This window comes from Protopterus annectens, chromosome 7.part0, assembly GCF_019279795.1.
Source record: "Protopterus annectens isolate FY-2018-M chromosome 7.part0, PAN1.0, whole genome shotgun sequence".
NCBI classification, from domain to species: Eukaryota; Metazoa; Chordata; order Ceratodontiformes; family Protopteridae; genus Protopterus; species Protopterus annectens.
The window spans coordinates 1494119580-1494143757 of record NC_056739.1 but is presented as its reverse complement, the minus strand read 5'-3'; the positions used below and the strand labels follow the sequence as shown (position 1 = coordinate 1494143757).

The 24178-nt window shown below is 38.5% G+C and overlaps 1 protein-coding gene across 1 annotated transcript in view; it reads right to left on the bottom strand.

Annotated features, from left to right (window-relative positions):
• The window catches only part of CPNE9 (copine family member 9), a 2305657-nt gene that overhangs the window by 1169381 nt on the left and 1112098 nt on the right, over nt 1-24178 (bottom strand). The window contains exon 7 of the mRNA XM_044076409.1: nt 6926-6979. Coding sequence (XP_043932344.1) covers nt 6926-6979 — 54 coding nt within the window. The remainder of the gene's footprint in view (nt 1-6925; nt 6980-24178) is intronic.

Sequence of the window (24178 nt, the reverse complement as noted above, 5' to 3'; positions counted from 1 at the left end):
TTCTGGCAGATAGGTTCAGTGCTAACTTTACCCCCCCTGACGCCCTAAAGGGCCCATATCTATACAGGAAGAATGCAGAGTCCCTGTAATCACAACTATGCAGGTAAAGCTGCACTCTCTAAAGCCAAAAACACAGCATACATGGGACCGGACAACATCCCAGGCTGCGTTTTACACGAACTTCAGAATGAATTGGCTCCCCACTTAAGCACCATGTCCAATAATAGCCTTGCATCAGGCTTTGTGCCCACTGAATGGCACACAGCAACAGTTATCCCACTCCACAAAGGGGGAGCCACCACTGATCCCAGGAACTATCGACCTATTAGACTGACGAGCCTGGTCTGCAAGGCCATGGAACGTATCATCATGGAATTCATAAACAAAGACATTGGTAACCTCCACACTCTGGATCCCACCCAGTATGGGTTTGTGAAAGGCAGATCATGCCTCCTGAACCTGAATGACTTCTTTGAGGCAGTCACCAAAGCCATAGATGAGGGTAAGGTGGTTCACACAGCCTATCTTGACCTTGCCAAGGCTTTCGACACCATCCCCCATTCTGGAATTATAGTTAAACTCACTAAACTAGGTATAAATCCCTACATTACAAGATGGGTTGCCAACTGGCTCACTGACAGAACCCACACTGTAAAAGTTGCAGACTCCAAATCTGACCTCAAAGCAGTGACAAGTGGAGTACCACAGGGTTCCATCCTGGGACCTCTCCTGTTTGGTATCTACTTCTCTGAAGTACAGGCTAACACAGAAGACCTCTGGCTTATGAAGTTCACAGATGACTGCAAACTAGGAGCCATAGTCAAGTCCCCAAATGATGTGGACATCCTACAGAAGGGCATTGCTGAGACAGGTGCCTAGTGTCAGAGCCATGGCCTCATGCTCAATGCCAAAAAGTGCAGTGTCATCCCCTTTGGTAAAAACTCTGTACCCATGAACTACCACGTAGGCAGCAATCTACTTAACACCAAATGTGTGATAAGAGACCTTGGGACCCAGGGGGACAGACGTCTCTCCTTTGATAGTCACATTGCCACAGCAGTCAGGAAGTCCTTTTACGTGGCACACCTCATCATAAAAGGGTTCTCATCCAGGAAAATAGAGGTCATTGTTCCCCTCTACTTGACACTCATTAGACCCATTATAGAGCACACGCCCCTTTTGGAATGTACTTCACAGGACATCTGCAGCAGCTGGAAAGTCCACAGAAGTACCTCACAAAACGGATTACTGGCCTCAAACAAATGCCCTACACTGACCGCCTCAAAAAACTCCAGCTTTACTCTGTAGCATATCGCCTAATCTGAGGTGGTCACTGCCTAACATATAAAGCTATGTCAAACCCAGAGCTGTTGGACATGCTACACCTAAAGAAATCCCAATCCCTCCGAGCTACACACTCTAGGGACCTAAACCTTGTCACCACAATAAACAGGACATGCTAGAGGGATAGATTCCTGTCCCAGAGACTTCCCATACTCTGGAACAGGCTACCCATCTATGTCAAGCAAAGTTCTTCATTAGCACTCTTCAAGAAAAATCTTGATGAGTGGATGGGAAATAGGAAATACACCCCGGGGATCACTTTTGTGTCTCTGCTCGACAGTGGCACAGGAAAAGAACTTTCTTGGGTGGCTTAAGCCAGTAAACCTTGTTGGCTAGGCTTACGTAGGCCCTTGGGCTGATAGCCTAGTACCTACCTATGAACCAAGTGATCTGGATGTCCTCCAAGAGGGTTGCACCCAAACAAATGACTGGTGCCAGATACATGGCCTCAAGCTGAATGCCAAAAAAAGCTTCATTATCCCCTTTGGGAAGAGTGACATCCCCACATATTATCACATTAATAACAACATCCTAAGCACACAATCAGTAGTGAGGGATTTGGGCACCAGGTTGATAGCAACCTGACTTTTGACTACCATGTTGCTTCCATTGTACGGAAAGCTTTCTACATGGCCCACTTCATAAGTAAGGGTATCTCATCCAGGGACAAAGAGGACATAAAATCCCTTTATTCTTCCCTTATAAGGCCAATTATTGAGTATAGCGCCCCCTTTGGCATGTATCTCACAAAGCACTTGCAGCAGCTGGACAGAGCACAGAGTTTCCTTACCAGGAGAATTGAGGGCCTCAAACACCTACTATACACAGATAGGCTAAAAGCCCTGTCCCTCTGCTCAGTGTCATACAGACTCCTCAGAGGTGACCTCTGTCTGGCATACAAAGCAATCTCAGACCCAGCCTTGATGGGAATGCTGCATATCTGCAAGTCAAGCTCCACTCGAGCAATCCGTATGCATGATCTCAACCTGGTCTGTGATAGCAATAGGACTTGTTGGCGGGACAGATTTGTGTCCTAGAGACTCCCCCATCTGGAATAGACTCCTTCTCCACATCAGGCAGAGTATCTCATTATCCCTTTTTAAGCGCAACCTGGATAACTGGATGGGAAGCAGAAAACACACTCCTGGGATTCCACCTGTGTCCCTACTGGACAGAAACTCTGGGTTCTGACTTGTCTAAACATGGGCCAAACTCTTGGCTAGGCTTATATGGGCCTCAGGGCCAATAGCCTAGTAACGTCCTATGATCTTATAAAAAAGGGAATTGGAGTCAAGAAGGGGAATACAAACTACATCTAGGTGTACGTTGGTGTGTTAGGTGAACATTAAGCCAGTTGGGGGAATTATCTCTGTTTGTATTGAATTGTCCTATCTGTGTGCACTAGTAGGAGTATTCATTCATCTCCCTGTTCTATGCCCTGGTCTTTTGTCTGCACAAATGCAGTAATTATATCTAATAAAAGTTGATTGACTCTTGCTATCTTTAAGACAGTAATTGGTGATAGGTAATATGAGGGTTTGCTGAATGGTTAGCCCCTTTCAAGGATAATCCATTTGCTGCTGATGCTGCTGACAGCTCTGCCTTTAGTGCTTTTGTAGGCCTATTCACATTAATAGCTGTGAGATGAGTGGGGGGCAACAGTGTACAAAGTCTGCACAAGTACTCAGAGAGAATGGGGGTGACAGGCATAATGTCTGCACATGTATCCCCAGAGAGTGGGGGCGACAGGTACAAGGTCTGCACATTTATCCCCAGAAAGTGGGGAAGACAGGTACAAGGTCTGCACATGTATCCCCAAAGACCTTGAGTCTAAGTAGTGCTATAATTTTGCAAGAACTCTTGCAGAAATCTAGTATAGTTGAGCCATTCTAAATGAGGAGTATTTGTATATGAAATTGTTTTTGGAGGGTATATAGGAGTATTCTAGACAAATTTTGCACTGCATTTGGAGGTTTAATTATGTAAAAGAAATCGCTTAATTTACTTTCTTCAGACAAGATGGGTTGAGTAGGTATAGTTAAATGTTCTTTGTCAATACTATCCATCAATAAAAGGATGAAACAAAATGCTGTAATGTAGACTGGTAGTAACAAATTTAAGTTTCTGTGAGTAATCATGTTATTTGGGAGTGGAAAATCACAGGTTGTAAATAAAGTAAGAGAAGAGTTGCTTCTAATGAAAGATAATGTATGTAGTGTGAAATGAGAAAGAGGAGGCAAAGGATGTTGATTCATTTAAGCAGAGTGAGATAGAGGGACTTCTAATACTGCTATCAAAGGTGAACAAACAGTAAATTTCAGGAGGAGAAAAAAATTGTGTAGGAAGAGTTACCCTGCTGCCACCATCTGGTGTTGTTAAAATGAGGTAATTCAAAAAGAGGTAGATGGAGAAAAGTAAAGTCAGAGTGAGGAATATGGCCTTATTATTAAAGGTGTTAAAGGATGACAGATGTAAAAAGAAGGCTATCCGTTAATGTCATTGAGAGCAAAGAGGGATAGACTGAGTGATGTCATCAAAAGCCAGGAGTGGAATGACTAATACCATTCCCAAAGCAGGAGGAGAAGGAAATGGTTTCAATACAGATTTGTTGCAAACTTCAGCAAGGGTGAATAAAGGGAAGTAAGCTTTGGTCTAGGTGTTACCAAGAGTAGAAAGGTGGCAGTGCAGCAGAATTTACACATTTGTACATTTATTTATTCACACACGTGAATAATTATCAAAACAATTTACCCTCAACACCCTTGGCTACAACAAACTTTGATTTGTTTCCATTTCATTATTGTCCAACTTTTTGTTGTAAAGTATATCAACATTCCATATACAATATACGGTTTTACCAATAGAACTTTCATCTTAATACTGATATACAGCTGCATTCATAGAATTTTTCTTCAATTTTCCTTTCACCAATTTCTTGTAACTTCTTCTTCTTTTGGCTTTTTCCCGGTTAGGGATCGCCACAGTGGATCACCTGTCCGCTCATGATTGGCAGTGGAGTTTTACAGTGTCGAGTTGCCAGCCCAGTGCCCAACCTTCCACAGAAGGCACACACACTCAAACCTAGGGCCAATTTAGAGTGTCCAATCCACCTACTAGTTCCTAAAAATCCTGCCATTATTTTACAGTGCAAAAACACATATCTCATGGTTTCTCCTCTGTATTATTTTACCAAATACATCTTTTCAAAAGCATGCTTATATTTAATTTGACTTTTCACTTTCAGTTCCTGTAAGATAACTGCTATATGCATTCTAACATATCACTCACTTTTGGTTTTCTACTTAAAAAAAAAACAAAAAAAAAACTTTTCATCTTCACTTAACAAAGATGTATACCTTGTAGTAACCTTTCAATATTCTGAGACAGCTGTACCACACTGCTTTTGATGAAGATGTGGCACCATTGTAGGCTGTCTGCGTGGTCATGCTAAATCAGCATTCTAGGGTAGAGGGGTGTATGCTGATTAGTCATGTGCTGTTCCCAGGAACTGACTACAGTAAGGCATTTAAGCAGCTGAGTGAATCAGAGAGTCACTTGGCTGCTTAAATTAATATGGTCGCTCCTTGCCAGTCATAGTAATGAACACAGCCAAAAGCCTGTGTTCACCCACTGCAACAGAGGTAAGTACTGGGGAGTTTTGCAGCCAGTTGGTGTTAGGGGGTGCATGCATGTGTATATATGAAGAACTTCGTTTATGAGTGACACTAACTGAAAAGTTAGTGTGGTAAGGGATTCTTTATTATATAATGATGACCTTGGGCATTATTTCAATGCCTGCAACAGTTTGTAAGCTATGACGGAGAAGGACAGGGCACATATCAGCAGACCTCTGAACGTTGTAGCACAAGAACAGTAGAGAAAGCCAAAACTAATGGGGGGGAGACAAAGATAAAGATACACAGTCAGGGTGAGATTATAATTGTTCAATTTAGAAATGTAGAACATTGCTAGAATAACAGCTTTAGCATTATCATGCATTTACTGAAGGATATGAAATCTAGAACTCTAATTTCTACATCTAATTACTGAGTGTAATCATCACTGATTTACAAGCACAGTTAAAAGGTAAGATAAGACATCAGGGATATTCTGTCAACTCAGGGACAAGTAAAGGTGTGTGTGTGTGTGTGTGTGTGTGTGTGTGTGTGTGTGTGTGTGTGTGTGTGTGTGAGAGAGAGACTGTGCATGTGTGTTTTTGAATGTATGCTCTGCATGTGGCACAGTGAGTAGCAGGATGCCTATGCTAAAACTATGCATGGGCTGCCAGTGTTAACTACTACAGGAAAGTGCTGATCTGCACCCACATCAATCAGCTGTGCAACAAAGATATGCAAATTAGCTGGTAATATGGTCTTTTCTCATTGTGGGAAGATGTCACTCTGAATCACAAATCTACGTCTTGCAGAAACAGAGCCTTTTTACAGCACCCTTTAACATGGCAGCTGGGGTTCTTTCTGAATCCCCAAGTTTGTCATGCATTTACCAAGTAGAATTCACCCTTTATATTTTTACCACTTTATTTTGACTTCTCCTGTATTTTGTATATTTAACTTTTATACATAACGTGGATATGAGGTCATGAAGGACAAACAGGAAGCATACATTCATGATAAAGATTGCAGATGTTCAGGGAATGAGAACGTCCATATATAACACAAAACAATCATGAGGAGGAAATTCTTATGCATAATGCAGTTGAAAGTGTAGATGGGAATAGTGAAGAAGAATGGAGTGATAGGTGAACTTGAGGATGGAATGCAGGACTTGATGATAATAGTAACTAGAGATTATATGGGTGGTTCAGGTGACAGAGCCAGTTGCATATCAATGGCAGGCAGCGTCTTTATCAGGAAATTTTTAAATTATATTGGATGCTTGTAATCTCTTATGTAAATGTGTATCTCCTATTCTTTGTATGCACCAGGTTGAACCTGTGAATGGTCCATTGAGACCAGTGGTCAACAAGTATTTTAAAGGCAAGATCTCTCCACTCATAGCAATAGCACCATATCCATGAGATGCACTTCAATATTCCATATTAGTAAAATAAAAAGTGAACATTGTGAACATTGGATATTAAACCTACTCCATCCAAAGTACATTAGATATGTTTTAGTATAAAATGCTTTACTTACAGTAACAAATGTTGCTATATTACTTCTATACAGCAAAATATTTTGTGTGACTATGCTGCTAATCTATTGACGGAGATGATGTATAGTTACTTCTGCACAACGTGTAATGTCACAGTCACACTTCCTTCAAACATTCACTGCCTTCAGTGTAACACAACTGTATAGTAGCATATTTTTGAAACAGACAATGGCTTGCCTTATCTTGGACACCATCTTGTCAGATGTCTTTTTCTGCAGTATTTCATGCCTGCTTCTCCACGTACCTTCACCTGCCCATTCAAAAAATCACACTTTTTCCTGATCAGTAGCATTGTCCCACTGATTTAGTTACTGTATCTGGATTGATTGCATTATTGCATGGATCATTTACCCTTTCTTTAATGTCCTACCTACCCAGCCCCATCCCTGCATGCAAGACTACTCACAGTTCCAGAGTTGATGTATTTTTTCTTCTTTCCTTTCTTCTTCGGATTTATGACCTGCAAATAGAAAAAAAATATATCACAATCATTCAATTAACCACTCAGCCATTTCTTATGAAACACAATACTTTTATGGGCTCAGTTCTCAAAAATGTATTGGGTGAACAGAAAAGATGTAATCTTACAAATACCAGGAAAGACAGATAATAAGTCTACCTACCTAACTTAACCCACATACAATGTTTAAAGTTTTAACAATATTATTTTGCTATGAGCTATGTATAATTGTATGTGTTTATGTTATTACTTGTACACTACAGTAATATATGCTGATTTTTCCAGCAATTTCTACCCCTGTCTTTAACCATCCAGCCTCCGCCAATTAGACTTTGGTAATATGTTCCCCTATACTAAGAAATTATCCCAATACAGAATAAGAAAAAAGAGCCAATCAGAGGGCCATCGTAGAGCCAGCCATAAGGATTGCTTGTGCCCTCAGTGGAATCCTGACAATAAGGGTGTTTTTTTGTGGTACAAGTCTAATCCTGGTGCAGGATATTATACTATCTGCTCCACCAGAAGGACTCATGGTGCCTTCCACCTTGACTGCATGCTCCATTACACTTACTAATGAAGGTTATAGCTAGATGGTTACTTGGTGAATTGAAAGCCTGCTCCTGGGATGCATACAGCAACAATGCCACCCCTCCTCAGAGGAATTGTGTCTGTATGCATCCTACTTTGACCCACTCTTCCAACAGGATGGACATAACCTTCTCCCTTGCCACTTTCATCAAGCATCCACATCACCAATTACACTAATGTTGCCAGGACCATGGTCAGAGCTTTATCCCTCTATGCTACCATAGCTGGCTCTATTAACTTTTTTTTTTAAAAACAAGAAGCTGACATTTGTGAGAACTAAAGTTTTATATGTTATATATTTGCATGAACTATGGAACTTTTTTATAGGTCCCCTTAGAAAATGGGCACTGCCTATAAGACTTAACTTGGATAACAATATATACTGTCAATAAATAAAAATAAGTGGTGATTTTTACCAAATACTGCACAACCACTTATAACCTCCTTAAAATGTCAGTGTGATTCAATATGTGCATTTACTGCATTTTGAAAAAGTTTTTCCTGTGTGATCTTTCTAAGCCTAGCCAAATTTTACTGAAAGAATAATAACTTCCTGTATCTAAATAGGACATTGAGGTCCAGGGCATATTTTATAACATGCTTGGATTTAAAGAATAGGTAGCATACACAGCAGGAGCTGATGTTTGGACAAATACATTACTCAGATGTTTTTGGATTTTTATTCCCAAATGTTTTAAAACTTTCATTCAGTTAAAGCAAGACACTTATCAGTTTAACAGTAAAGTATGACGTATAACTGCCATTCTTATGACATACACATATGGACAGCCTGTCATAGCTAAGCTGTTAGATAATTTCAAAATCACAATTTCAAATAGCAGAACAGTTCTAGTACATATAAATCAAATGAGAGTAGTTAGAAGCAGTAAAGACAAAAAGTCACAAGAGTGACATGCATGTATTTTCTTTTCACATAAAGTGCATCTGTTTAAAATGCAATGCAATTCAAAAGAGTAAATTCTTAACTAAACTAGTTAACCCAACCCTACTAGATGGAGACATCCACCCCAACCCTGGCCCTAACTCACCACCTCACCTAAACCACTCTCCTAACCTCAATAATAACTTCCTTATAGGACACCTTAATACCCAAAGCATAAATAAGAAAATACCCTTCATCCATGCCCTTTTAGATACCCACTCATTTGACATTCTCTGCCTCTCAGAAACCTGGCTAAACACAGGCACTAAAGATACAGAGATTATACCTCAAGGTTATAACATAGTAAGACATGACCGCTTAAAACGCAAGGGTGGTGGAGTAGCAATACTTTTCAAAAATCAACTAAACATCACTACTCAACCAGCATGCCCAAACCAAAATAGCAAAACAGAAGCCATCATTATTAAACTACAACTTAACACCAAAAAATCTATTTACATTATTTGTTTGTATCTTCCCCCAGGTAATAACATCCCAATATTAGAAGATTTTCTAAGTTGGGTCTCTACCACCTACCCCCAAGAAACTATAATTCTTGGCGATGTTAACATAGACTGGAACACTATTAATAATGATAACCCCTCCTCTCACATTAACCTACATGGTTTCTCACAAACTATTACCTCAACTACAAGAGTCAATAAGCCCAGTAATAAAGAGAGTATACTAGACTGGATACTCACAAATAAAGTTAACAAACTATATAAAGTAGGTACCTTGCCAGATGACATCAGCGACCACTCCCTAACCTACATTACTAGATTAAAATCAGAATATGTCAACCTCCCTAATACAAGGCTAATTCGATCTCTCAAGCATTTTAACATAGACCTCTTTAAAGCTGATCTGAGAGCATGTAAATGGAATTGTTTAAAATCACTTCCTCTGGAGGAAGCAGTATTATTGTTTAATACTACATTCTTATCCATACTCAATACACATGCTCCCGAGCGCTCCATTATAATTAAGACCAAACCTGCCCCATGGCTGACCTCAAACACTAAAAAACTCATGCATGCTAGAAACAAAGCATGGACAAAATGGAGATGTGATAGACAAAAACCTGATTTAGTTAATTTCCGCCAGCTTAGAAATCTTGCAAAAAAATCAATAATCTCTGACAAGAAAAATTTCTACTGTAAGCTTCAGGAAACTCATATTAACAACTCCAAACAGTTCTGGTCCTCAGTAAATAGACTTCTCTCCCCAGGGACTGCAAAACTCCTTCCCTCTAAATACTGATCCAGATACCCCACTCCACACTGCAAATGTCTTCAACTCTTTTTCTCTGAAACTATTCAATCCTTAGCCAAACAAATGAACCCTAACGACTCTCATATACCAACTAACATAACCACCTCCTCTTCTAACTTCTCTCTAAAACCTATATCTACCTCTTTTATCTATAAACTCATTCACAAACTAAAACCCTGTACACCTTCTGCTGACAAGCTCCCTTCTCTGTTCCTCCAGAAAGCTGCCAAAGAAATTGCATATCCTATATCCTTACTTATCAGCAGAACTATCCAAGAAGGAACCATCCCTGATATCTGGAAAGTATCCTATATTATCCCACTGCATAAAGGTGGAAACTCCCTTGACCTTTCCAACTTTAGACCAATTGCCCTTCTCTCCCCCCTAGCAAAGATCATGGAAAAATGTATTCATCAACAACTTGTACACTATCTCTCTCTGCACAGCATAATAGCAAACTGCCAGCACGGTTTCAGACCCCACCATAGCACCACCACTGCCTTTCTATCTTTTGTAGATACTATCAACAAAAATCGAAACAACAACACTTTCTCTTCCGCTCTTTTCATTGACCTCTCTAAAGCTTTCGACATGGTCAACCACTCACTCTTAATTCACATTCTTAAATCTCTCTTGTGATAAACTGGCCACTAGCTGGTTTAAATCTTATCTTAGCAACAGACAACAAGCAGTAATTTGGGAAAACCACATCTCATCTCTCTTGCCTATATCCATTGGAGTTCCCCAGGGCTCCATTCTGGGTCCACTGCTGTTCTCCTCTTTATTAACGACCTTCAAACTGCTATCCCACAAGCTACCTGCATACAATATGCAGATGATTCTACCCTAATCTGCACAGCCCCTTCCTCTACTGAACTGACCTCATTGACCCAAAAGACCTTTAACACAGTAGAAACTTGGTTTTCTACACGGTTTCTCCTACTAAATGCCAAAAAAACCAAACTTCTCCTCTTCTCCCCCACCTCTCGCTCCCCTCCTTTAAACTTCTCCATTTCCTCAAACAATGGCACCATCATCTCACCTGATCCTACCACTAAACTCTTAGGTATAACCATCGACAATAATCTTTCCTTCGATCAGCATATTAATAACACCATCAAGACTGTTAACAAAAAAATTGGATCCCTATATCGCATCAAACCTTTTCTAACCCCAGCAACTAGAACCAAAATTGCTCAATCTCATCTCCTATCTACTCTCCTATATGCTTCCCCCATTTATACAAACCTTAAAAAAATCAATCTTAATAAACTTGCAACCTGTTATAACAACATAGCTCGCCACTGGTAACCCCTTTAGGACCCACCATTGTATAAACCTAAAACAACTTGGCTGGCTCAAATTTCAAAACTACCTAATAATCCCTCAACTCACTATAGCCCACAACATACTACACCTTCCTGACAACACCCCTATAATCTCTCAACTTCTAATCCCTTACAACAATCTCAACTCACTTCGCTCTTCTAGTAAAATTATGACAAAATCAATAAAGGTAAACAATACAGCAGGTGGTTCTCTATTCACTAACACTATAGGTAGAAGTTGGAATCTCTTACCTAGTGACATTACCTTGACTACATCCCTGCCTCTATTCAAACAGAAAATTAAACTTTTCTACCTAAACCATTGGCTTTGTTCCTACAATGCACCTGATTAACCTTTTCTATACACACTTCTTATCTATTTTTGCCTCTTCCTCCCCTCTTTTAACCTTTCTAATTCTAACTATGCATAATTTATGTAAAATTGCAAATAAGTAATTGCATATATGTAATGCAAATATGTAATGAACTACATATGGTGTATATGTCTCTCTTTAAAACTACCCTTCCCTCTGGATGGTCTTTTTGAATTCTAAAATTTTGCTTTTATTAGAAGTAATGGTTTTTTATGTAATGTACTTAGTATTTAGTGGAGCTTTTCTCCTCGGGCCTCTGCTGAAAATGGACATGTATCCAGCCAGACTAGCCCGGTCAACAAATGTAAAATAAATAAAAATAAAAATAAAATGCACAAGAGCAAATGGCAGATAACAGCAAATGTAAATATATCTGTTTTAACAATGTGTTAGTTAAGCCAATATTTCTTTTGTTTTTTTACATTTTTTGTAGTTGTATAATAGCACCATAAATAGCAGAGACTTCAGCAGAAACAATATTCAGAAGCAATGTTAGTAATATAAGGTTGTGCTGGGCAAATAATACTACAAATAAAACTCAAGGTAATTTCTCTTGTCTAGAGGGATAACAATGTCATGTTAAAAACCTTTCCTTAGACCAGAGTGTCACAGTCTGGACAACAGCCAGAGGGCAAGCATATGTATAGCTCTCACAGCATTAAGCAAATGTATCTTTACAAAACAATACTGCAATAAAATGCTGAGTACTACAGGGGGAAAGGGCACTATTTCAGTTTTACACTGACTGTGTAAACAGTACTGCAGAAATAACTACAATAAAAGTACAAGAGGGGAACATACTGGTCTGTATTAATTAATTTATTTTTTAAAGGCATGCATCTAGAGCATTTCTCCCCAGGCCTCCACTGAAAAGAGGCTCTGTGGAACCTAGTCGGACTTTCCTGGTCAACAAATGTTAAATTATTTTATTTATTTAACATTTGTTAACCGGGAAAGTCCGACTTGGAACGGAGCCAATTTTCAGTGGAGGCCTGGGGAAAAATCCTCCAGATGCATGTGTTTGTAACGTGGGAGGAAACTGGAGCACCTGGAGGAAACCCACATGAATTCAGGGAGGACATGCAGACTCCAGACAGAAGGCACCCCAGCCAAGAATTGAACCAGAGAACCTCTTGCTGTGAGGCAACAATGCTACAGCTGCACCACTGCACCATCCAGTTATCTGTTATTAATGATTCAGTAATCATTAAAATACATCCTTGCTTTTTTGTTAATCAAGTAATCAGGGTGCCATCAACATGTATGGTAGTGGGGTAAAACTACCAAAAAACAGTAATACATTTTAATGTTTTACCAAATGTTTAATTAGCAGGGTTCAGTTTAATATTAAAGTTACTAAATTTGTAAACTGGAGTAAGTGTACATTACAGTCCATGTATGTACAAATGCAAATGCAAGCAAAACTAATAGTAAATAATACATATGCTTGGCATATGCTGTACAAAAAATAGTTTAATATGTAAGCAGCATTCTTCAGTGTATAAATAATGTTTTCTATCTGTGTAAATGGACAATTCTGCCGTCAAGCTTTAAACTGTTCACAAAAATTACTCCTCGATTAATTTGTAAAGACACGTATGTGTTTATTCCAAAAAACAAGTCTGTAATGCCTTTGCAATAAAATCTACAAGCATTAACAATAATTTAAGATTTTCACTAAAATCACTGTATAAAGTCATAAATAAAAGCAAACAGTTAATTCAGCAATTGCAAACAGCTCATAACTGGTGGGACATTTTTACAAAGTGGTCTTCAAAAGAAAAAAGTTGTTAAATTGGATCATTCATCCAGTTCTAGTAGTAATGGTTGTCATCATTGTGTTAACCATATAAAACTGGGTTTTGAATTGCTGTATCAAAAGAAAACTATAAAGGTTTTGTTTCCCAATGTGTTTTCAATAGATCATGATAAAAATTATAATCTAACCAAAACATATATCAATGTAAACTGTTTTGTGCTTTAAAACAAAAAAAACTGTTTATATATATATATATATATATATATATATATATATATATATATATATATACATACATATGTTTAGATAAATATAACAGTGTATATACACTTTTGTTTATTAGACTAAAATATAACAGTGCATTTACACTTCTGTTTGCTAGAATATATGTAGGAAAATATAGTCACTTAGATGCATGTGTATTTCTGTTCGTTAGCATGCATACATTAAATGGTTAAACTGCTTTTAATTGAGAAGTGGGAATGGCATCCAACTGAATGTATTACAAAATGTCTGGTATTTGGCACTAGCTTCAAGGAATTACAGATAAAAAATCACGTGCATAGAGTATTGGAAGACTTCTTTCATAGAGAAACATTCTCAAACAGAAACTTCCTAAGATTATTCACCTTGAAAACAATACATTGAACAGAGTATAACAACCACTGCACCACAGGTCACCAATGCAACGAAGTCCGATTATGAAAAATGATTTATTCACACAAGACACAAGACAGCGCTTTCACCATTGATATGGCATCATCAGAGTCAATTAAAACACTGTTAACCCACACAATAAATACTCTCACAAGACCCCACAAATTAATCATGACATCATAATTAAATCAAGATAATCAACTCCCCCAAGAATATTAGTACAAATTTAAAAAGACACTCTACCACCTACAATTAATATAAAAATACAATGCTGGCACAAATAACAAACAACAACAATAAAATAAAATAAACAAATAAAAACTTAAAAAAAAACATTGTTTGAATGTGTAGAAACTCCTATGAAAAAATGTTAAAAGTATTTTGGAGAAGGATTGTAGGCCAGTGAAATCAAGGATGACTAAATGTGGGTCATGTAAATGTTGTAGGTACATTGCTGAAGGGACCTACATATGTGTTTTTGGATTTGGAAGAACTATAGCCTGTCCAGGGATTTGTAGTTGTAATACCAAGAATTTAGTTTATGTGGCCTCCTCATGCACGGCTTGTGATGCTTTCTATGTAGGAATGACTACACGAAAGCTTAGGGATAGAATTATGGAGCATACTAGGTCAATTAAGAACAAGGATGTGCATAACGCACTGTATTTACACACTAATTATTGTTCAAATTTTAGTAAGTTTTTGTTTTTTGTAGTTGACAGAGTGCATCATGAGGTTGGGGGTGACATTAAGAACAGGGTTGCCCTCTTGGAGACCGAATGGCAATTGCGATTGAATGCCATGAGGCATCCAGGTCTCAATGACAACATTTCTCTTAAACCTGTTTTGAAACATAAATCAGCCACAGTCTAGGTGGCTTAGGATTTAACATGGAATAGGAGTTTCTACACATTCAAACAATTTTTTTTTTAAAGTTTTTATTTGTTTATTTTATTTTATTGTTGTTGTTTGTTATTTGTGCCAGCATTGTATTTTTATATTAATTGTAGGTGGTAGAGTGTCTTTTTAAATTTGTACTAATATTCTTGGGGGAGTTGATTATCTTGATTTAATTATGATGTCATGATTAATTTGTGGAGTCTTGTGAGAGTATTTATTTTGTGGGTTAACAGTGTTTTAATTGACTTTGATGATGCCATATCAATGGTGAAAGCGCTAAGTCTTGTGTCTTGTGTGAATAAATCATTTTTCATAATCGGACTTCGTTGCATTGGTGACCTGTGGTGCAGTGGTTGTTGTACTGTGTTCATTATTTGACCCTGAGTTGGGTTAATTTTCTTTGGTTTGTCGTGGTATTTCAACCCTGCCCTTTGTTGCCTTGCTGCTGTGGTTTGGTTATGGAATCTATTTTGAAGGAGTTAACCTCGGTTATTGGCAAGTTGACTAAAGTTTATGAAGCGAGTAAAGGTGGTAACTCAGCACGCAGTGATGTCAGCCCCACAGATTCACAGGTCGAGCTTTTCACGTGACACTCGCCTGTGTCTACTATTGCGCCAGGGCAGAAACCTGGGGTTTCTGGTTCATTTAGTGGAGCTGTGTCCAACCTCAATTCCAATTTTGTAACACGTACGGAGGTTTCGCCTGCCTTGAATGGTCTTCCTGGGTTTACAGGTGTTACGCGTGACAAACAGGAGTTGGTCACATGGTTCGAGACGCCAGTTTTTGATGGAAGAGGGAGTGAGCCTGGTGAAAGGCGTACTGTGTTCCCGACTTTGAGGGAACAGATCTCGAAATACGACAAGCTCTGTACCAAGTACAGAGCTCTTCAATTGGATAACTTATTTTTGGCTAAATCTAAAGAACTGAAACAGGTTCCTAAGGGCCTTCGTATTTGGAAATTGCCTATGGGGGTGGAACTCAGCTCTGAGGCATTTAACGAGTTGATTGGCCTGTTTGACCGCACTGGCTTGGAAATGTTGGACGTGATTATTAAGAACAACAACAGTAAGTTGGAAACATTGCGTTCAGACATTTCAAAATTATATTCCAGTATTACTACTGACTTGCTGTTCTCTCAGCATCAAGTTAACTGTGATAGGATTTTAAGGAATATTGAGGTATATGTGAAAAAAAGCATGATGGTCAAACAAAAACAGTTAATTAGGGACACTGCTGACTATGCCAATCAGTGTGCTTATCCACCTGGGAGAAAGTTAAACATTTACCCGCCAAAGTCAAACTTGGGTGGGCTGGTGGTTGATGACGACAATGGTAATGTGTTTCAGGAGGACAATGAACAAGACTTTGATTTAGTTCATGAGCCTTTTTTGGATCAGTCCTACGGCCCACGGAGGTCGGAAAGACTTTTGAACAAAGGGCGCAAACAGTCGAATTTTCAGGAACACTTTCCCAGGGGGAGAGGGGAGTTCCAGAGGGGACATTAATTAATTTTGTCAATTTTGATGATTGTTTAAATGTTTTCAACAATGTTGAGTTGGATGTTAATGTACCTCTGGTTGACGAGTCATTTGGTTTGTGTGTAAATGATTGCAATGTGGATAATTGTTTGAATGTGTTAACATTTAGCCCTCACAATGAGGTGGGTGTTATACAATTTTGCGGCAACACGGGTTTAGGAAATGATTGTGTGTATTCTACTATGCACGCTAATGTTCACGGCGATGAAGTAGGTTTTGTTGTAGGTGGTTTTGTTGACCAGTTTGATTTTAGTACAGAAGGTATTAGGGTAGATAGTAATCATGTTATTAAGTCATTTGAAAATAATCAATTGGTTCAGTGTGATACTCTAGGTGAAGCTTTTGCTTCGAAATGTAACATTGTACAGAAATGTGTTTTTTTTATATACAATTATACTGATGTAGAGCTATGTGATACCCATTTTGACCTGTTTAGTAAGGGCACCAGTTTTGTCCCAAACTTCAGGTTAGACATTGCCCATGTGATGATTGCTATGAGGTTATACATAAGGAGGTTAAATTTGCAGTTGTATTTTGCGGCCAACCAGCAACACAATGAGGATGCAAACAGAGAAACCTTGGTTAGGTTAAAAAGAAAGAGTACCTTCATCCCTCCATCTAATCAAGAGATTGTGGTGCTTGAAAAGTTGTTGGAGAATGACCTTAGGAGAATTTGTTTGAAAAAAAGTGTCATCTCTGACAATTTATCGGATAATGAGAGGTTAGTTCTCAAGGAATTAAAAACTTCAAGGCACATTAGATGTATGAAACCCGACAAGGGTGGGGGCATGGTACTCATGAATACGATAGACTATATGTCCAGTATGATGGAGCTTCTGCAGGATGATAGTACCTACAGTAGGGTCTCTGTGAATGAAATCAACAGGGCATATAAGAAGATTGATCTTTTTCTTTTGGATGCTTTATAGCAAGGTGTCCTTGATGAGACTGAATTTGAATATCTCACTGTTAAGTTTCCTATAATGCCAAGCATTTTTGGGATCCCCAAGGTTCATAAGGGGACCGATGGGTTGCACTTTAGACCTATTGTATCAGCTAGGGGGTCCAAAACTGAGCCACTTGCGGCGTTTGTTGATGAATACTCTAAACCTGCACTGGGTGAGGTCTCTCATATTCTAAGAGACTCGTGGCATTGTTTGGAAAGGTTGAGGGATATGAAGGACGATGTCAACTCATATGGTTTTTTGACCATTGATGTGGTGAACCTTTTTTCGGTGATTCCACAGGGGTTAGGTTTGGAAATGTTTTACGATAGTTTGAATGCTAGTAAATGTGTTGACAAGGGGAAGCTTAACTTACTACATGACCTCATGGATTTAGTTCTTAAGAACAATTTCATGAGGTTTGAAGGTGAAGTTTATCAACAATGTTCAGGTGTTGCCATGGGTGCGAAGTGTGCCCCAGTATTTGCCAACTTGGTTTCGTTGGCATGGGAGAGGGCCTTTGTTTTTCCTTAGAGGTTTCAGCAGAATATTGTGATGTACAACAGATTCCTTGATGACCTTCTCATTTTATGGGATGGTGATGAAACTAGTGCAGGTGAATTCGTTGATTATCTTGGTACTACTACTGAGTTCTTGAAGTTTACCTTTGTGTGGAACTCGGTTTGTATCAATTATCTGGACATTACCATTGTCAAAACACCATCTGGCTTATCGAGTACTATCTTCAGGAAAGTTAGTTACTCTAATTCATTGTTGCATTTTGGGAGTTGTCATCCCTTTCATCAGAGGAAAGGGGTGGCTAAGGGCCAGATGGTGCGAATTTCCAGGCTTATTAGCGATGACAATATTTTTAGGAAAGAAATGTATAAGTTGATAGGTATGTTCTTGGATAGGGGTTACCCTTTGGAGTTGTTGTTGAGAATCAAGAGGGAAGTGTATAGAAAGAGAGGTTCAATCTATTCTCCTATACTTAAAACTGTTTTTGGCCTTGGAGTGATGGATACCATGGCTACCAGGGTGGATAATAAGTTAGATGGTCCAGCATTTGTTTTGAAATTTAACGACAAATCTGATGAGATTTGTGCATGTTTGAGGAGTGCGTGGATCAATGTATTGAGTTTTGATACTAAGAAGGTTATAGGGGACAAGCCCTTGATTATTTTTAGTAAAGGAAAAAATGTTAAAAGTATTTTGGAGAAGGATTGTGGCCAGTGAAATCAAGGATGACTAAATGTGAGTCATGTAAATGTTGTAGGTACATTGCTAAAGGGACCTACATATGTGTTTTTGGATTTGGAAGAACTATAGCCTGTCCAGGGATTTGTAGTTGTAATACCAAGAATTTAGTTTATGTGGCCTCATGCACGGCTTGTGATGCTTTCTATGTAGGAATGACTACACGAAAGCTTAGGGATAGAATTATGGAGCATACTAGGTCAATTAAGAACAAGGATGTGCATAACGCACTGTATTTACACACTAATTATTGTTCAAATTTTAGTAAGTTTTTGTTTTTTGTAGTTGACAGAGTGCATCATGAGGTTGGGGGTGACATTAAGAACAGGGTTGCCCTCTTGGAGACCGAATGGCAATTGCGATTGAATGCCATGAGGCATCCAGGTCTCAATGACAACATTTCTCTTAAACCTGTTTTGAAACATAAATTAGCCACAATCTAGGTGGCTTAGGATTTAACATGGAATAGGAGTTTCTACACATTCAAACAATGTTTTTTTAAAAGTTTTTATTTGTTTATTTTATTTTATTGTTGTTGTTTGTTATTTGTGCCAGCATTGTATTTTTATATTAATTGTAGGTGGTAGAGTGTCTTTTTAAATTTGTACTAATATTCTTGGGGGAGTTGATTATCTTGATTTAATTATGACGTCATGATTAATTTGTGGGGTCTTGTGAGAGTATTTATTGTGTGGGTTAACAGTGTTTTAATTGACTCTGATGATGCCATATCAATGGTGAAAGCGCTAAGTCTTGTGTCTTGTGTGAATAAATAATTTTTCATAATCGGACTTCGTTGCATTGGTGACCTGTGGTGCAGTGGTTGTTATACTGTGTTCATTATTTGACCCTGAGTTGGGTTAATTTTCTTTGGTTTGTCGTAATACAATGAACAGACTGTATGACATCAGAAAATACCAACGTACTGACTTTATTCCAAAGGTATTAACAACAATAAACTGTTTCATGGACATGGTACAGAAAAATATATAAAGGACATTAAAAGCGTATGATGTTAGATCTGATTTCTTGTTAGATCTGTATACTGGAGAACATCGTCGGTGCTGTCTGAAAAGCTTAATCTGAGACATTAAAAGCTGTAAAATGTACAGTATTGTATGCATTGTCTGTTGCATAGACAAGTTATTTTAGTAGTAACTGCGCAAAGTTAATATATAATGCTGAGAAGGTTAATAGTCTGCAAAGTTCAGTGCATTAATCAGACTTTGATTTTAGCAAGGCACCAGCAAGCAAAAGCGAGAAGAGGCAGCACAAACTTCTGCATTTAATTTTTCAAGGAACATGCATGCCACGCCTGCTGTAAATTTCCTATTTTACATCCACTGATCTAGGCTGAACTTAAATTGGATAATAGACAAACTCAGCTTCATATGGATGGGAAGCCTGTTCCTCAGAAGAGGCAGTCTCTGGGACATGTATCTATCTCTCCAGCATGTTCTGTTTAAGTCACAGATAAAATTCAGGTCCCAAGACCTTGTATGTCTGGTACTCTTTGACTTACAAATATGCAACAGATTCATAAGTGTGGCATTTGCGGATGCTTTGTAAGCCAGGCATAGATCACTCCTCAGTAATGTATAGGAGACTGAGTAGAGGGAAAGGGCTTTAAAGCACTCTGTGTTAGGCAAGTTTGTTACACCTTGTATTCTTTTTGTAAGGAACCATTGAGGTTGCTATAGCTGCTGCATATGTCAGGCCAGGCACGTACTGAAGGGAGCATTGTACTCTATGATTGTCTGATAAGGGCAGAGCACAATGGGATAATGACCTCTTTGGACCTAGATGCCATGTCCTTAATTATAATTTGTACAACGTAAAAGGATTTGCTTACTGCTATGGCTACATGGTGGTCAAAGGTAAGGCTACTGTCTACATGTGTACCCAGATCCCTGACCATTGGGTCAACTCTTAGGGGCATATTATCAACATGGTAATTAGCCAGGATGGTTGACTTCTCAAAGGGTTCAATTATGCATTTTTAGCATTGAGTTAAAGACCAATGGCTTTGGCACCATTTGTTAGTCAGAGAAAGACCTTCTTGAAGAATGTTAGTGTCTACAGAGGAAATGATGACAACCCCCAGTTTGCAATCATCTGCAAACTTAGCCAGCCATAAACCTTCAGCATTTGTTTCCATTTCAGAGAAATAGAGGCCAAAAAGAAGTGGACCAGGTACCAAGCCCTGGCGGACTCCACTAATAACTGGCTTCTACGTGGAGGTAGCCTCACCTATTTTGACCTCCTGATTCCTATCATTGAGTCATCTGATTATCCAGTAGGTAATAAAAGGTTTATACCTAACTTAGTGAGCTTATCTATAATGCCTGAGTGGGGTATTTTATCAAAAGCCTTGACCAGGTCAAGGTAAGCCGTATGCATAGCCTTGCCCTATCCATTGCTTTGGTAACCCTGTAAAAGAAGTTCACCAGATTTAATAGGCATTACCTTCCTTAAGCAAAGCCAATATGTGACGGGTCAAGTGTTTACAGGTTACCTATGTACTCATTTACCATATCCATGATGATTTTTTCCATGGCCTTGCATATGAGGCTGGTCAGACTTATAGGCATATAGTTACCCAGATCAGTGGCTGGACCTCCTTTGTACAGGGGAATGATTACAGCCATCTTCTATTCCTTGGACACAAAACCTGACTACACGGTCCAGCTGAAAAGTGATTCAAGTGGACCAGAGAAGTCATGTTTCATAATATTTAGTAAGCTTCCTGGGATGTTAATGAGACCCATCAATGCAGTGTTTTGGCCTTGGAAAGTGCACTGATGTCTCGTTCCCTAGTAATGTTGGGGAAATTGTGTTATGCAGTATTTCCTTTGGACTATCAGGGTGTTAGTCGGGGAGAAATTTAAGATGAACCTGTCAGCCAAAATGTTGGCAATGGTCTCTGGTTCAGTGTGGATGATGCCATTTTCAAATAGTTCTGTACATTGTTGTATATTTCCCCTGAGGTTATGGACATAGTTGTAGAAAGCTTTGTAGTTGTCCATTGCCTGAGAAGCTATTTATTGTTCAAATTTAGTCTTTCAAGTATTAATTAACCCTCTTAATAGCCTGTTTAGATTGGTAGGGCTTTGTTCCTCCTATGCTTGGCCGAGGTTTTTTTCTTTTGTTGTATAACTGACTAATATTGTGATTCCACCAGGGTGGCTTGTCTTTTGAGTTAGTCTTATTAATATGAGTGGACACAGTTTGCTCTATACAGCTATCAATATGGCTGTACAGCGATTTTGTAAATAACTCAGCATATATTATGGTGTTTACTGGGTTTGGAGGTGCTTGGAATTAAGCCAAGGTGTTACTTAGTACAGAAAGGATAGCCTTGGAATATTTCCTAAATGTTTTTGGTTTTGCTGGTCTCTGGATTAAATTTTTATTCCAAGCAATGCTACCTTATGGCCTTATAAATTTCTATACTAAAGGCTTATTGCATAGAACATGTTTTGCATGCTGCTAGTATATTTTCTGTGGAGGGTTGCTGAGAAAGGGACAAAAAGGCATTAGATGACATTGCCAGACAAACTGAAGTGTTAACCATTACGAGATACTTAAAAGATACAGAAATATATCTATATCTATTTACATACATATATATATATATATATATATATATATATATATATATACTCTCAGACAAACACATATATATCTAAATACATATATATATATATATATATATATAGAGAGAGAGAGAGTGTGTAAGAATACACATATTCTCCTATACAGATACAGACAGACACACATGCATGGTAATGCTACTTTACTGCATTAGCCATCTAGAATAATAGTCTCATTCACGTAGCTAAATGGGTAGAGTTATGGCTTCATGAGTAAGAACTTTAGACAAGTAGATGCAGTAAATGAAATTTATTTCAAACAGTGTAATATCTTTAAGTTTTTAATGGACGAAGGAGGCTAGCAACCACATATTCAAATTTACCAGAGATCAGTGTTATATTAACATCAGTGGTTGCTGATGCAGTTTGAGATGACTGTTATAACAATTTTACTAAAACTTAATTTAGCATTGTAAAAAACAGAAATTAAACACAAAAAAGATAGGGCAAACTCTTTGAGGACTGCAGTAATGTAATGTCTTCTGAAACAGGACTTGGTCTAAGGCAGCACAAAGTAGAGGACCACTAACAGCCCATAATGAAAAAAAAGAAGAGTAAACATAGGGGGTTGTGTATATTATAGCCAGATTTACAATAAACTGCACTACATCTGGATGTGATGGCCTTATGTCTTAGGTGTACCCCACCAACAAATGCTTTGGCAATGCCCGAAATTACACGGTGTGCTTCTTTTCTAAAAGATACGGTGGTATGATTTTTCACATCTATGAATACTGTTAATCTGCAGATTATGGCTTGAAGAAAGATTCATTCTTCAGAATGGGCATACATAAACTTGGAGGTGGCTATGGTATACATTACAGTCACATTTTCAAAAAAGCAGACTAAGTCTGGATGTGACAGACTTGTGTCTATTAGGGCTCTTGTTTCTATTCTACATATGAGACAGTGATGGCATGTACTGTACAACTCAGATGATATGGAGGTGACTCAGATTACTGCTGAAACCATGAATTTATAATCTTACTAATGCAGTTACATATTCATGAAACTAACAAAGCATGCATTTTGGTTTCTGAATCAATCATTATGTATCTAGGTGGCTGGGTTAGTTGCTGCTGATTCAGAATTGGCACAAAGTTGTCAGACTAAGAACCCACAGCAGCCCTTGGTTTGATTCCCATTGTTACTGTATGATTCTGAGCATGTAACTTTATGAGATGTTACTCCCACGTTACCCTTGAAGAGGGCTTTTCCAAGCGGGTTTACCTGGTTAGCAAGTGTAAATTTCTAGGTTTCATGAACGTCAGCTAGAGTTTGCAAAACTGAGTATGTACTTGCAGCAGGGTAAGTTAAGAATTCAGATGCCATCAAGCAAGATGATGATTGCTAGAGAGTTTTGAGGAATGTGTTGCTGAAATGATTTCTTCATTTTTACAGGTATATGCTACGTTTACTTATGGACAGTACACTTTTTTGGTTGGCACAGTGGTACTTAAGTTAATGTTCTTCTCCAGTATGCTTGGTTCTCCAGTTTAATGCCTAGCTCAGGTGTTTTCTGTGTAGAATCTGCATATCCTTCCTGCTTCTGAGTGTTTTTTTGCTTAGTGCTCCTCTTTCTTCCTATATTCCAAAGATATGCTGTCAGTGAACTGATGAGCCTTCAAATCACACATAGATGTATAAGGCACTTATCAAAAAGAGTATAAGGAAGGGCATGGCATCCAGATCTATGGATGTCATAGTACCACTGTACTTGGTCCTCATCAGACCAATAACTGAATACAATGCAGCCTTTGGAAAGTACCTCGCTAAGCACTACAACAGCTGGAGTGTCCTCACAGGTTTCTCACCCCAAAAAATATAGGGCATAACCAACATGCCATATGCGGCCCAATTAAAAGCCCTATCACTGTATTCAGTTTCCTAGCCATTACTGAGGGGTGATCTATGCCTGACCCACAAGGCAGTCTCTGAACCAGCCCTGATGGAAATGTTGCGTATTCACAAAACTAAATGCAT